At 38.3% G+C, this 16,735-nt stretch overlaps 1 protein-coding gene across 1 annotated transcript in view; it reads left to right on the top strand.

Annotated features, from left to right (window-relative positions):
• Positions 1–16,735, top strand: part of THSD7B (thrombospondin type 1 domain containing 7B) — a 742,649-nt gene that overhangs the window by 627,958 nt on the left and 97,956 nt on the right. The window contains exon 15 of the mRNA XM_047722487.1: positions 14,151–14,284. Within this exon, the coding sequence (XP_047578443.1) occupies positions 14,151–14,284 (134 nt within the window). The remainder of the gene's footprint in view (positions 1–14,150; positions 14,285–16,735) is intronic.

Below are 16,735 nucleotides of genomic sequence, written 5' to 3'. Positions count from 1 at the left end.
AAGCACATGAAAAGAAGCTCTGATGCTAAACATCACTAGTCATTAGGGAATACAAATCAAAACCACAATGAGGTATCACCTCACAGCCACTAAGATGTCAATAATCAAAATCGGAAAGACAATAAATGTTGAATGTAGAGTAATCCTAATCCTTGTACCTTCCTAGTGGAAATGTAAATGTTGCAGCCATTTTGGAAAACTCTTTGGCAATTAACAGATAAGCATACACAGTTTCCATCTGACCCAGCAATTCTGCTCTGAGGTGGACAGCCAAGAGAATTGAAAACATATATCCAGTGCAAACACTAATACACAAATGTTCATTGCATGATGTCCATAAACAATAATGAAATACTTATTCATGCTACATGGATAAACTTTGAAAATATTTTGCTAAGTGTAAGTAACCAGACACAAAAGGCCACCTATTGTATGACTTCATTTATATGAAGTGTCCATAATATGCAAAAGAAAAAAAAAAAAAAGATGGTTGCTCGGGTAGGGGGAAGGAGAGAATGGGTAGTAATGGCTAATGTGGGTTTATTGTATCTTTTCAGGGTGATGAAAATATTATGGAATCAGAAGTAGTAGTGATGATTTCACAATTTTACATATGTATTTTTAAAAACTGAATTGTACACTTTAAAAGAATTTTAGGATATGTAAATTATATCTCATTAAAAAAAAAAAAAGTAGAAGGCTGTATTTGGCCCATGGGCCATAGTTTCCCAACATGCAAAAGAAAAAGATTTGTGCTACCTTTATTTATCTAACGTCTAAGGGGGTTCTGGGTCGGTCTTACGTAGTACAACATCAGTAATATCTGAATTAATGTATGAGTGAACGAGTAAGCACAAGACATGTACTTTCAACGGTTAAACAATCTGTAACTGCTGTTATCAGATAACACACATCTTTACTGAAGAATAGTTCCCATTATATTCATTCTGTCTTCTTTCTATTCCTCATCAATGCCTTATACACTTACCTTGTAAGTGATCACTAAATTGTTAGTAGTTTTTAATTAAGTCTTGCAATGTAGGGCACTTGATATGTCTCAGCTATAAAAAGATTTTACCTTTTTAGTAGGAATCATTTCATGCTCAAAAGAAATGTCAAAAATTGATGTGATTGTGGAATAGTAAATACCCCTTCTATCTTTATCAGAAATAATAGTGCTATTTTTGGAATGACTGAAGTTGTTTTGCTCGCTGAGCTGTCACTGATTGGACACCTTTTTCTCTGCAATGTATTAGGTGCTGTGGAGGATGAGAAAGCATAAAACTTGAAGGCATTTGTCTCTTTCATTCTGTCATCTCTCTCAGGTTTTGAACTTGTTAGAAACCTAGAATGTTAGAAACTATTCAAAGTTTATTAGGTTAATCTACATGGAAATGCAGATGTGTTTTTGATGAGAAAGTAGGACAGTTGCACTAGATGATCATACAGTTTAATTTCAGCTTCAGAATGCCTTCACTTCCATGTTTCAATGCTCATCTTCCTCAAAACAGATGTTACTTATTACAGTGAACTCTCAAACTTTCTAAAGCTCATGTATCCTCATTGTTCTTTTTTTTTAATTTAATTTTATCTTTTCACTGTTCCAAAATTCATTGTTTGTGCTCCACACCCTATGTTCCTGCAATACGTGCCCTCCTTAATACCTACCACCAGGCTCACCCAACCTCCCACCCCTCTCCCCTCCAAAACCCTCTGTTTCTCAGAGTCCACAGTCTCTCATGGTTCATCTCCCCCTCTGATTTCCCCAAATTCACTTTTCCTTTCCTTCTCCCAATGTCCTCCATGTTATTCCTTATTGTTCTTCAAATAAGTGAGACCATATGATAATTGACTCTCTCTGCTTGACTTATTTCACTCAGCATAATCTCTTCCAGTCCCGTCCATGTTGATACAAAAGTTGGGTATTCATCCTTTCTGATGGAGGCATGATACTCCTTTGTATATATGGACCATAACTTCTTTATCCATTTGTCTGTTGGAGGGCATCTTGGTTCCTTCCACAGTTTGGCGACTGTGGCCATTGCTGCTATGAACATTGGGGTACAGATGGCCCTTCTTTTCTACATCTGTATCTTTGGGGTAAATACCTAGTAGTGCAATTGCAGGGTCATAGGGAAGCTCCACTTAATTTCTTTCTTTCTTTTTTTTTTTTTTAAGATTTTATTTATTTATTTGACAGAGATCACAAGTAGGCAGAGAGGCAGGCAGAGAGAGAGGGAAGCAGGCTCCCTGCTGAGCAGAAAGCCCAATGTGGGGCTTGATCCCAGGACCCTGGGATCATGACCTGAGCTGAAGGCAGAGGCTTTAACCCACTGAGCCACCCAGGCACCCCTCCACTTAATTTCTTAAGGAATCTCCACACTGTTTTCCAAAGTGGATGCACCAACTTGCATTCCGTACCAACAGTGTAGGAGGGTTCCCCTTTCTCCACATCCTCTCCAATATATGTTGTTTCCTGTCTTGTTAATTTTGGCCATCCTAACTGGTGTAAGGTGGTATCTCAATGTGGTTTTGATTTGAATTTCCCTAATGGCTAATGCATCATTGTTCTTTTCTTGAAAGTAAGTATTAAAGTCAGGAGATGGAAAAAAAGAAAAAAAAAAGACCCCGAGAGTCCCTTAAGGAAATCAGTGGAAGAACCTGATACAAAACCCTTTTCTCATGGCTTCCTTCTCTGATCACTAGACCACAGATAATTTTTCACACAGTGTAAAGGATCACTTCATGAGTGAAATGAAGCCACCCCCAAAGAGGACCCCATTATTAATTTAATAGGATCCCACCAAAGAATCTAATAATGGATAATTGGAATCCAGTACAAGTAAAGTACTTGATGCTGCCCATCTCCTAGATTGCTCTACAGGTGCCATTTTATCCATCCAAAGCTGGGTGATTCCTGCTAAGGAAGAATATTTTAACAAGACCCCATTCCACAAGTGAGATGCCAGCTCAGATCTAGAACCATAAATCCTATACTTCCTGTAGTTTAGTTCAACAGGAATTTATTATGAGTCTGTCAAGGGCCCTGCACTTGAAAGTTGCTATGTGCAATGCAAGAGATGCGCAGGGTATCACCTCCACCTTTTGAGGGATCAAGTAGTCAATATGAGCCTGGCTAACTCCAGCAGAGTCTGCCTTTAGCCATGGATGGTGAGAGCTGACCACCTTGAATATTACATACCTTTAAGGGAAAACAAAGTCAATCCTTTTAGAAGCTTGTATGTTTCTTAATTCAAGGCATCCATAATTGGAATGGAGAAATGGGGAACACTCTCCAATTTCTAGAGCTATATTCAGAGATCAGGAATTTAGAAATGGGAGAATTTTGAAATCACATAAACGTAAAAACATGTAAGGCTCTGGATTCACTGGGGTATCTACTTCCAAATCTTGGGACCAGAATACAATTACAAGCAAGTTAGATTTGAATTATTAGTACATAATTTTAAAATTCCTGTAAAATTTATTATAAAGAGGGCAAGACTTTTAGCTTCATGGTTTGATCTAGGTATATACTCTTCAGGAAGCAAGCTCAGAGAAATATTTCTGCACTCTTTCATATTTATGCCAATATACATCTATTAAGCACAAAGTATGAACCAGGGACACAAAATAACTTTAGATCCCAGAAAGGCTGCCATTGGTTGCATACGTACAGGTTTATTTATGTCTTGTCTTTTTATCTAAGCCAGCTTTGTAGGAACGTGTCTGCTTTATGTAAATGGATTAACTGATCATTCTGTAGCACATTTTAAGACCTCCACTGTCAGATTTTTCAAATAACCTGTATGTTTTAAGTACCCAGGAATAGGTGCGTTATTTGTGTTGTATATAGTAATACTTGTTCTTGTTACACCTGACTCCTGCCTAACATCAGCTGCCTTCCCTTTGGTCAAAATAAAATTTACTAAAATGGAGGCCAGGTAAGGTCTGCCTTAAATGATCATTTTCCTGCAGCTATCATCTTCTGTTTTTATTTCGTGAAGAACCAGAAAGGTCTGCCCCCATCCTTGTCTCTTCCTCACTGTCTGCCTCAAAGGAAGAATGTTTGCAACAAGATACTCTTTATTCCTTAAAGCAGCAGCTTCCAATTAGTCCCTAATAAGAGCCTCCGACTGATGAAACTGGGGTGGAAATCGGAGCCAGGATCCCAATTTATCACCATGTAAGTGAATGGCAGGGATTCCATTATCCAATCAATCTTGCCTCTCAGTTCTGCAAAGGTCAGGCTGTGCTATCCTGGGTTATAAACATCACGTGTGGCTCTGTGTTTCACTTTAACTGTGTCCCCAACACATCGGGTTTCTTATGGGAGGACTCACATCGAGAGTTCATATTTTAAAAAGCCATTTTTTGCTGTGCCTGGCCTTGGATTTTAACAGGGAAAACTGTGATAGCCCAATGCAGTCTGAGAACTACTGCTTTACACAGTTATGTACAGAAGAAAAAGATCGCTCTGTGTATGTGTATAACACATAACCTCTGTGCAAAAAGTCTCTTTAGGGGCATTTTATAATTATTTCTCTGGCTCCAACCTATAGGGAATTAATAATTGTATCTGTTTTTTGTTGGATGAAAAGATACAGTGATCTCCTCCTCTCCTCTGCCTGTTACGATAGGATCATTTAGAAATTAGCCAAATTGGGAATGGAGTTTTCAGTCAGCATTTCTTATGTTGTTCCTTCTGGTTTAAATTGGTTTTACTGAACAAAAAAATGGCCATCCTTTTCTTTTTTTTATTTAAATTTTTGATGGCCCCTTTTGTTCTCTTTGACTTCCTGATTGACTTTGAAATAGTGCTAGGTGAGAACTCCCCATACATTTCAGAGTAGGTAAGGTTTATTTGCGGTAATGATTAAAAGACTATAGCCTGATGGGCCTAGAGCTCTCAATGCATGTGCAACACCAATTATGAGGCTTTCCTTTTAGTCGTGGTGCTAGAAGCCAGTTTTGTGCTTGCCTCCTGTGAGTATTGCTAAGTTCTGAGCAAACCTTCCAAAGACCAGATTGCTTTTCAGGTCATATACGGCATCAGATTTATCCCAACTAAGCCAACTTAAGACAAAATAAGATGGTAAATATGTTATGAGAAGTTTTCTGGGCAAATACCCAAGAGTTTCTGCTGTTCTGCTCATTAGCAATGCTTCCTGGAATTTAGGGCTCTGGGAAACTGATGCCTTGTCTTTTTCTTCACAATTCTCATAGTGAAAAAGAAAAATCTTTCATGTGTTCCTATGTTCTAGAATACACTAATCTTAAATGATTTGAAAAAGTAGCACTGATGTTTGGGTTGTCTCTTTCATTTTCACTTCCAAATCCTGGTGTCTCTTCTTCCTCATTCTATTGGAAGCTTTGTGGAAATAGCAAGTTAAGAAGATCATTATTCCCAAACTGTAGCCTCCTACTGGGACTGCTGCCATTTTTGCTTTTCTCAGAGCTCTCCAGCACTTTCATCTCCCTCCCATTGAGGTGACTAATGTTCCCCAAACTTTACTTGGAATTTTTCTCTTGATATAAATCTCAGAGATTTTACTGGCTCCCATTGTCTACAAATAAAATTCTATCTAATCACATTTTCCCATTTACTTACTTACTTTACTGCAGCTAGCTACAGTCTCCAGGCTTCATCTCGTATGTACTGGGGCCCTTGTGTACAGTTTATGAGAATTATATTTACATTTTGGGTTGTTTGCCTGATTAGCAAATCTCTCATCTGAAGTAGTTCCTATTAGATTATCCTAACTAGGGCTCTTCTTTGTGCATTTGTATCGGAGGATCTGGCCACACAAGCGTAGGATTTCTCTGCCTAAGGGGTGTGCAACTTAGATTAAACCGCTTCTTTATACAATTACATTTTTATCACCCAAGTTCTATTGATTTCCTAGGCATGTTTCCATAGGCTCCTTGCATTTAGTAAGTGAAGAAACAGTTGTATGTATCTAGAGTGTAGGGATAGCATGATGGTCTCAACTACTGAAAACAAGTGGGAGCTAGCTGTACAGGATTCTGTCCCATCAAAGGCTAATAAGGAAAATAAAGAATTTCCCCCAAGCTTTCATTTCTGTTTGACACTTAGATAATGAGTTGCAAGCTTCAGGCCACACCCCTTCTCTTACCTTTTTTGATAAACCCTAAATAGTACCATATACCTTTCTGGTCTACATGCTCTTAGGACATCTGTTTCTAAGAACTGAGATCTGTTCATCCCTGCTTTATGCCTCTAACTTGTAAAACTTTTGTTACCTGCCAAAAGGCAGGAGTTTCCATTTCAGACTCTTGTCTTCAGAGAAAGAAAGTTTTCTTTTCTCCCCTGATTTCTGGTGGTCGTAGTCTGTGACCCAGATAAGTGACAAACTTACTCACTCTCTCTGTCTCTCTCTCCATCTGTCTATCCATCCATCTATTTACCTACCAAATCTTTGCACCAGACTCCTAGTATCTCGTATATGGTAAGGGCAGACATCTTTTTTTCTCGAGTTAGGTTTCCATGGTGCAATCTAAGCCTTTGAGACACATACTTCTTTTCAAAATTCTTAATACATTTTTATTGTGGTAAAAATACTTAACATGAGATCCACCCTCTTAATAAATTTTTAAGTGTATAATACACTTAAAATGTGTTCTCCATAAGCACAGTGTTATAGGCAGATCTCTAGAATTTATTCATCTGGCATAACTGAAATTTTATACCATTATTTAACATTTTCCCATTTCCCTCTCCCTCAGCCCTGACAACCACCATTCTATTCTTTGCTTCAATGAGTTACACTTTTTGAAATATCTCATATAAGTGGAATTTTATAGTATTTGTCCTTCTGTAATTAGTGTATTTCACGTAACGTCCTCAAGGTTCATTCATAACTTCTTCTCTGAAAGGCTATTAGTTCACTTCTTCCAATGTTTTCTGGAAGTATCCATGACATTAACATGGGTATTTTTTTCCCCCACTTCAGTGTGACTGATAACTTCAGTCTATTCTATGAAAATCTGATGGACCACCATAACCATAGTCCTGGCATGCTATGAGTGATCTACAGAATCCCATCTGATTTTTTTTTATCATCGCACAGCATGGCAGTGGGTGGTGTTTCCCAGGGTGTTGAAAAAGTCGGTCCAACTGTGGAGTGAGTTTCCCCTCTCATTCTATCTTTTATGGTTGTTTACATAGGTAAACCTCTGTACTAAGGTACAGAGTGTGGGCCTTATAGTTCAACTTGCCCCAACTGGTCTATGTCAGTGTGTTCCCTCAATTCTGTACCACATAGCAGGCACAGAGGGGGAGTCCAATCAGTGCCCGTGTATATATGTGTGTATTAGTTCTTTACTGTAGAATATCATGCACTGCATAGGATCTCTGCAATCATCATTTTTGTTGATTGTCCATTACCATGCAGTTCACTTTAAGACTGTGGTTTCGGGCCACCTGGGTGGCTCAGTGGGTTAGGCCACTGCCTTCGGCTCAGGTCATGATCTCAGGGTCCTGGGATCGAGTCCCGCATTGGGCTCTCTGCTTAGCAGGGAGCCTGCTTCTCTCTCTCTCTCTCTGCCTGCCTCTCTGTCTACTTGTGATCTCTCTCTGTCAAATAAATAAATAAAATCTTAAAAAAAAAAAAAAAGACTGTAGTTTCATAGTCACTTAAATCACGCACAGGAAGAAATATAAGTCTGCTACCAGGGAAATACAGTATAATGGATTAAAAAACAACAAAATACTACTGAGACATTGTTACTTGTTTGCCATGACAAATAATCTAAACTCCGTTAGCACAGATAACTGAGCTTTAACCATGGTGTTTACATGAAAACTTAGTGGCTCCCCACTATAAAATACCTTCTGTAAAGTTGAGGCTATGTGTAATAGCCTTGAAGGAGGCAAGAAACATGGGGAAGGGGGAAGAAGTATATGCAAGGCTTGGGTCCCAACTTATTCAGTCTTTGTACCCATACCAATCTCCCCTCCACCCCTACTATGGGGAGGAAAATAGGACTGCATGAATGACAGAGCTGGCTTAGCTGTGAGAGGTTATTCATCTTGATTCTGATGACACTGTGCTTTAAAGATCATCAGTGGTATTCAGGCTGAAGGTAAGGAGTTGAGTGCTTTAGCCCATTAAAAAAATGAAAGGGGAAAAATCTGGAGTTACGACCTTCTCAATAAGAAATATTCTTCTATGTCCACTTTAGAAAACTATTTTGTACAACATATCTTCTGTCAAAATAGAAACAGTAATATGATTTCAAGGCATAGTCCATTGTTAGTCCATTTTTTCTCTTTTTTGTATGTAAAGGCAGTAGTTCCCTGCGTTTTTGTTGTAAGGATCTTGCATCGTTAGCCAGCCTGGATTGAGAAACTTTCTAATGAGCAATTTCAAATTCAGCAGTGCTTTCAAGTTAAATTAAAACTTCATTAATCACAGTATTGCCTACATTCATTCGACGAGCAGTGGTGACAATATGTCTGAGATTATATTATTCTTTGAGACTACAGGCAAGGTTTGGTTTGCGAATGGATTTATGGGTCCCTCAGAACAATACTACATTTATCAGAGTCTGTACATGCAGCTCGAAAGCTACTGTCCTGTTAGAAGATGAGGAATGTAGCCCCCTCCATTACTTTTCTAATAAACTTCCCATTGGCTTTAAAGTTCAACAACTTGTCTCCAGATTTTGCAAATAAGACTCATGAAGCATTATGAGGTTTGTTTTGAGAATTTTTAGTGTGAAACTGAAGAGAAAACCTATAATGCATATTTAAAACCACTGGTGAATCTCACAGACCTGGCATGGTGATAAGCTCAGGGCATGCTCAGGAAATCTTTTCAATTGCTATGTAGCTAGAGAAGCCAGGGTGAGAAAAATGTCTCGGAAGAGGGAGACAGCCAGGGCCTTAGACTTGAACATTGAGGTTGGAACTGACAGTTGCCTGCCTCACAGGTATAGATTGCTTTATTTCAGATTTCCAGAAAACACCTGAGTTCAGATGCCGCCCTGTTGAGCAACACATTGCGCAAATGATGGGCCCAATGGTTTTCCCATAGATACCAATTTAAAAACAGTTGTGGATTTTTTTTAACCCCCCCCCCATTCACACAAGGAATTGCAACCATCTAAAGGACTCAGGCCTGCTCTTACTTTGAACATGAAAGTAAGTTTTCTGAGATACCTCCTAGTTTTTTTGAAATTCTAAAAAGACGCCATACCTGAAGCCTTGGGATGAATTGCTTGTGCAGTTGTTTACATAGTGTGTGTGTACGCACACATATATATATATAATGTATACGATATGTGTATATATTAATAGACATTATCTACTCTGTAGACATCTATGAAAATTCTGTTCTTGTTCTTGTTTTTCCCTTTTTAGGAATTGATAAATATTAGCATTATCTTCCTCATTCAAAAGATATTCTCTGAGCATGACAATGTGCGTAAACAAGCTAAACAGGCAAAACTCATGCACTGTTTGCATCAGCAGAGTGGGATTCTGAATTCTCCATTTGAGCATGACTCTAGTCATTCATCTGTCATGAATCTGTCATGAATGACTGACTAAGCATCTTCAGATTCTCTTTATTTTTACCTAGAAATAGGGATTCTTATAACCTTGTGTAACTCAAATGATCCTGATGATTAAGACCTGAAGCATGACATGTCCTATACAAGCTCTAAAGTTCTACACAGCATCATATGGAGTCACTGATAACCAGGGGCCAATGATGGGCACATGGTAAAGCAGTGGGTACAGTTGCAGGAGGACTGAAATTTAGCACCACATATATTATATTTATACAGACCGGTATAAATGCATGATTAACACAAATGGAAGAAAAGTTTACTTGCCTAAATGTGATACTTTCCAGTCATGCAGACATTCATATTGGAAGAGTACATAATTTAGTGCTGACTGAATGAGAAAAGGGGCAAAGTTTGGTTGAGGGAGGGTTTAATATAGAGGACCCTTCCGAAGAGGAAGTGTGAACCCTGGAGGAGGAAAGAGAGGAAACAGACAACTAGAGAAGGGCTGGGCCAGGGTGGGGGGTTGTTCTTTGAATTAAGACATGAGAGTCCTAGACCTGAGGCAAATTTGTACATCTTATGTTAAAAGCTTATAACATTTGAGGGAGAATGGAACCCCTAGCGCTTTATTGATCTCACCACTCCCAAAAGACCATTTCCTCTCACCTTCCAATGGTACAGACCCTGGCTCAGATTTGCAGGAATTTCTCGTCCTAGATGGGCTTTTGTCAAGTTCTACCAAGTTACCGCAGTGCGCAGCATGCAAGTCTTCAGCCTGAAGATTTCTGCACGGGTGTTGATTGCAGATTCACTGGAGAAAAGGGTCTTAGTATAGAAAACTGGAAGTTATGAGTTTTCCTTTCTTTATTTTTGTTTTTATTGTGGTTACTGTTTGTTTGCTTTATTTGAGTCCTTGAACCCTAGGACTCTGATATGCAGTGGTAACATCTGCTGAGCTCAACAGCGACCTTGCTTCCAAGTTTATGCCAGGGAAGTCTGCCATAGTTGGAGATGAGTATCAGGAAATAGTACTTAATTAAAATGATCAATTACAACGAGCAGAGACTTGTTTAATAAATATTAAAAGACCGACTCAATGAATGAGTTTATGATATGACTCTGGAACTAGCAAAATTATGAAAACACAATTCCCCACTGAAGAAGTAATAAATAGAACTCATTACTAAGAGAAGGAAATGTTGCCTCTCTCAGAGGATTTAGATTTTTCAGTAGCATTTTTAGCATCTATGGCCCTATTAGACCCTGTTTTTTCTTTCTAATTTGTGCCATTTACGAATGATTTTCATTTAACTTTCCCATGGCTCATTTCTCTCCTTCAGAACATTTCCATATGATTCCTTGATAAAGTCCTTGCTTTAACACATTTCCATTATAAAACTATAATAAGCACCAACTAAATAGCAACATGAAATAGCCAGAACATAAAGGACTGACAGGAGAAGAAATTGGCCAGCTGGGTAGTTAATTTTTATTCTTGAATGCCTGCTGCACTTTTTGCCTCTTGTGGGTGTTTTCAATCCTCTCAATAAGATTCCATACCTAATGGACAAGGACTCTAAGGAGACTGTTCTCACAATTCTTAAGGAAAAGCCTTTCTCTCCTATAACAAAATCATCAAGCAGCACCTTTTGATGGCACAGTGATTGCTATTCTTCATCCAGCCCCATGGTGGAAAGAAAAGGTTTTTGGTTTTGCTCCCTCTTACTGTCCTTTGTGCTTTGTAAAATACCCCTTACACGTTCTGTTTGGAACCTGTGTTCTCTAGAGAATTGTGTGAAGGTCATTTAGCAACCTGGGTCCCTTTCAATTCAACCAGTACTTATTGAAGCCCCTCCATCCCCCATGTCTTGTGAAATACAGACATCATGGAAACTAGGTTTCTGCCTGCCTAAGACTCAAGAGTCTTTTTAAGTGGTCGCCTAACAAATGCTGCTTATCTGGGTCTGACTTTGGTTAGGACTAGAAGCATCCTTAGGTGTGAAAAGTACAAACTGTGTTTCCTTGAGCTTGTTTTCTCAGTTTTATTTAAAGTAAAAAAGTAGACTTATTATATAAAGTAAAAAGTAGACATTAAGACCAAGGTGAGAAAAAGAGCTAAAGCAGTGTGAGAAATAGGAAAGACCTAAGAGTTAAATGTGTCTGTTCCCCCAGCAACACACAATGAGGTTCTAACAACCAGCACTGTCCCAGCCCCGATACAAGTGCATCTTGTTATAATCTGACTACAAGTCTGCTTTAAACGGAGACTGTTGTACCAAAACATGTCAATTAGGGGTCATGGGAAAAGCCTTGTGGAAGTGCTGGGGTTCACTTGGGCTTTGAAGGAAGGGTACGGATTTACCATCTAGAAGTAATAATATGAGCAATATTAAAATAACATACACGTGTGGGGGAAAAAAAATCAAGTAAATCCAAGTAAATTCTTAAAAAAGTGAATCTTTTTTAAGAGGTATTTTTTTTTTTTTTTACACCCATTAGTTAAAAGGGTGAGTCAACATCTTCCTACATAGGTAGGCTCCCTATCTTCCAGCAACTTTTCACTGAGGTTAGCTACTCTGCTTAGGTATAAGTTGCATAGCATAAAGAGTAAAAATAATAAATCAAATATACAACCAGACATTCAAATGTGTGTATCAGAGCAACATGAAACTACACAGGTTTTCATTTTTCTGGCTGTCTTTGGGCTTTATGTAGGAGGTAGGGTGGACATGTAAGCTCTGTTTAGTATGGGTAACTTCAGAAAAATAGGTCCCTCTCAGGATACTCCATCCATCTGCCTTCAAATTTATGCATGAGGCATGGGAAAATACTTTTTTAATGAATATTTCCATCTACCCCCTGTCTGTACCAAGTGCTTTGGCAGACTTTCATGTATCTCATATGAAAGCCAAAGAGCTTTATTTAAATTATCTGATACACATTGAAAAGTTTATAGAACGAGCCCACAAATTCAGTTAAGTGCTCATTTTTGTGGTAGAGTGGAGTTCGCTAAACCCGCAGCTGTCATCCGCTCACTTTCCAGGTGTCTGTTCCACTGGGGTCATGTCTTTTCATTTTTGTAGATTTTTCTCTTACCTCTACCATGCTAGGAGTCAGGCAGACTTTTCTCCCTTACAAGTTATTACCTCCTTATTCTAATGTAGGTTCTGCTTCCAAACCTTTCATTCCATTCTTGGCAGCATTCACAGCATGAAATGTGCTTCTTTTATTACTTAATTCCTTACTCTCCTGCACCCATTTCTACTTCTATTTTCCCATCTCCTTTCATTTTGCCCTCACATATTTTTCACTTTGTGGTTTTTCCTTTTCCTTATGTGCTCACATGAGAGAGCCATATAGAACGACACAGTTAAAAAGTTTCTGACATTATTTGTGATTCCTAAGATGTAGTGTCACAAATAACCTTTTCTCATTTGATTTCCATCTAACATGCTGACAGTACTCCAATCTTGTTTTCTGATTATCCCATTACATAGTGCTTTCCCTCGCATTTAGTGGAAACTCGCAAGTAATGGTTCTGTTTGGATAGCACTGCCTAGTCATCATTTACAATTTTTTGGAATTAGAAAGGCAATGGGAGAAAAGAACTCGAGCTTAAGTTCTTATTTAAAAGGAAAAGCATTAATTAACCAATTTGGTAATAGGTTGAATCAGTCTTCATCAGCAGGCTATACTAGAATCATCTTTGTGATCTAGAGTAACCTATCATGCAATGAAACATTTTCTTACTGAGGGAGAGGGCTGTGCTCTATATTGAGTAATGCATTTTAAATTCAGTTTTTAAAAGGGAGGCAAACTCAATTGAGTACCCAATGGGATACAATTCCAGGTGAAAAAAATCATCCCCAACAAGTGCATAGGAAGTAACCTAAGAATTCATTTACTGTAATCATTGGTTTTACCATAAAATTGTAAATATTCACAGTCAGTAATCAATCATGCCCGGCTTCTAACAGTCTAGCAGTGTTTGTCTTGTGTGTGTGTGTGTGTGTGTGTGTTATAGCTGTGCTCTGAAAACATCCTACATCCTACAAATAGCTAAATTCATATGAAGCCACAATACCCAGGAGGCTAAATGATTGCCTGTTACCATTGATCATTTGGGGGCATAGAAAGAAATTTCCGGTGCAAATAATACCACTTTTCTTATGCATTCTAAGGTCCTCTTATATTCAAGAGTAAATTTTCCTTACATATATTTATTTCAATTGACATCTCAAAGTACATCTGATAATACAGTATGCCGTATAATTGAGAGCTGGACCATCTAATAGATGGCTGTGTGAGGTCTTTGAGGAAATGAAATGGTAATAGAATTCCTCTTCTCAGTGGTAGGAAATGACTGTCTTTTGTTCTCCTCTGTGAAGGCATACCATCATGTCTTAGTTGATTTCCCCTGTATGTTTCTTTAGGCAAGTCAGTAATTTCAGAGAAGCCAAATACATCTTGCTTTTGGGAGTATAATTTGGCTGTTTTAGCCAGAGTATAGTTCTTGGGTTATGTTCAGCAGGCATTTCTAAAAGATAGGCTCTTTTTATATAACTTGGATAGTTCCACATAATTTTTTTCTTTTCATTTCCTCTTCTTGACAGGTGCATGAGGCAGTCCCATGCTACAGTGAATGCAATCAGTATTTGTGGGTGGTAGAACACTGGTCTCCATGCAAAATCCACAATGAGCTGAGGTCTCTACGCTGTGGAGGAGGAACGCAATCTAGGAAAATCAGGTGTGTGGAAATGGACACATTTGGGAAATGGGGCAGTGGAACTTACACATTTTTATAAAAAACCAGAGTGTTGTTTATCCAAGTGCACCCTGATTTTCATGCTGCATACTCTGGCTTTTGCTAATCATTAAGCATCTATAGAAGTATAGATGCCTTAACTGCCCCATGTACAGTGGGATGTCCTCTGCAGTGCAGTCACAATCTCTGCCATTCCCCGCAAATGACTTCAGTGGGAAAGCTAACTGCATGGAGCAGTCTGGTATCCCTTCACTGATTCAAACTGACGCATAGCCATAACTGTTAACAAATCTGGAGATTGTGGCTATGATATCATGTCTCTTTTTTGCTCTGTGGGTAGTGTAGTTGATGGACATTGTCTTAATTTTGAATGTCAGTATGTTGAAAGGTCAATTTAAACCCTCACAGCTGGTCTTGGAAACTACATTCTGAGAATGCTTATGAACTGTAGTGATGACTTTTAATATAAAAGGAGTGCACCTCTGACAGAGTTTAGTGAATTCTGGGCTATTTATAGAGGGATCTTGTTTAAAGTTTTTTGTTTTGTAAATACAGCAGTAATAAGCAAAAGAAACACTTGGTCCGAGTTTGTCTAAATGGCCTCTTTAACAATGATTTGGAAAGAATTAATTTCTTTATCAATTAAGGATCCTGGTAATAAATGTTAGATTGAATAAGTGAAAACTAAAATATTAATGATAAACACTGGTTAGTTTGTAAAATCAAGAAGAAAATATAGTTTAGTCAACTATTCAATTGCATGAACACAAGAGTATCATTTTGTGGGATTTAGGAAGCTCCATTTCAAATGGACAGACAGTTCTCAAATCCTATAACTCCCTGTTCAGTTAACTTAGAGTGAAGTCATTTAAGTCAGAGCTTACTCATATATTTGATTGTTAGTCAATATTAGTGAATTTATTTTATTCAGTAATTTGGTATATATACATCATTTCCGAGACTTAGTCCCAGTGTTGCAAAATCACTGGTAGACATGTTGGAAGAAGTAGCTCTTGGTGAAACTAGCATCAACCCAAGCAAATGGCTGACAGACAAACTGTCTTTCTGTCACTTTGTTCATTCCTCTTTCCTCTGAGTACTACTGGGCTCATGCTGTCACAGACCTTTTTCTCTTCAAAATCTATGTCTCCTGCGTCTTATTCTCATGGTTTTGGGAAATGACTAATCAACCTAGCTTATCAATTAACAAGAGGAGGAGCTGTGATAACTCCCACTCTCATCCTTGCCAGGCCTTCTTAGCAGTACTCAGCAAAATCTCAGGAGAGAAAGGAAAGCTTTAAGAAAATAAATTGCTACCGACAGAATTATGGCAGGCTGACTGAGGAAAAACATATTTAAATAAGAAGGCCTTTAAGCCATACGTAGCTCAAACTTACAGAGCTTGATATAATACAAATAATACAGCTATTGAATATCACTCTGTTGTGAGGTGAATTGTGTTCCCCAAAAATCTAGGTATTATAGTCGTAGCCTTCAGTACCTCAAAATAAGGCTGTATTTGGAGATAGGCTCTTTGTAAAGAGGTAATTAATGTTAATGAGGTCATTGGGATGGGCCCTAATCCAATCGATTAGTGTCCTTAAAAAAAGAGAAGATTAGGACACATAAAAAGGGAAGAGCATGTAAAGACACAGGAAGTGTAATCATCAAGACAGTATGGTAGTGGCACAAAAACAGACACATGGATCATGGAACAGATCAGAGAGCCCAGAAATGGACCCTCAACTCTATGGCCAACTGATCTTCGACAAAGCAGGAAAGAATATCCAGTGGAAAATGGACAGTCTCTTTAATAAATGGCGCTGGGAAAACTGGACAGCCACATGTAGAAGAATGAAACTGGACAATTATCTTATAACATACACAAAGATGAACTCCAAATGGATGTAAGACCTAAATGTGAGACAGGAATCCATTGAAATCCTAGAGGAGAACAGAGGTAGTAACCTCTTCGATATCTGCTGCAGCAACTTCTTGCTAGATATGTCTCTAAAGGCAAGGGAAACAAAAGCAAAAATGAACTGTTGGGACTTCAAGACAAAAAGCTTCTTCACAGCAAAGGAAACAGTCAACAAAAGTAAAAGGCAACCTACAAAATGGGAGAAGAGATATGCAAATGACCTGTCAGATAAAGGATTGGTATCTGAGATCTATAAATAACTTATTGAACTCAACACCCCAAAAAACAAATAATCCAGTCAAGAAATGGGCAGAAGACATGAACAGACATTTCTCCAAAGAAGACCTCCAGATGGCCAACAGACACATAAAAAAATGTTCTACATCTCTCAGCATCCGGGATATACAAATAAGAACCACAATGAGATACTACCCCACTCCAGTCAGAATGGCTACAATTAACAAGTCAGGAAACAACTAATGTTAACAAGGATATGGAAAAAGGGGAACCCT

Source organism: Lutra lutra, chromosome 3 (genome assembly GCF_902655055.1).
Source record: "Lutra lutra chromosome 3, mLutLut1.2, whole genome shotgun sequence".
NCBI classification, from domain to species: domain Eukaryota; kingdom Metazoa; phylum Chordata; class Mammalia; order Carnivora; family Mustelidae; genus Lutra; species Lutra lutra.
Note: the sequence above shows the minus strand (reverse complement) of the source record. Positions and strands in the feature narration are given on the sequence as shown.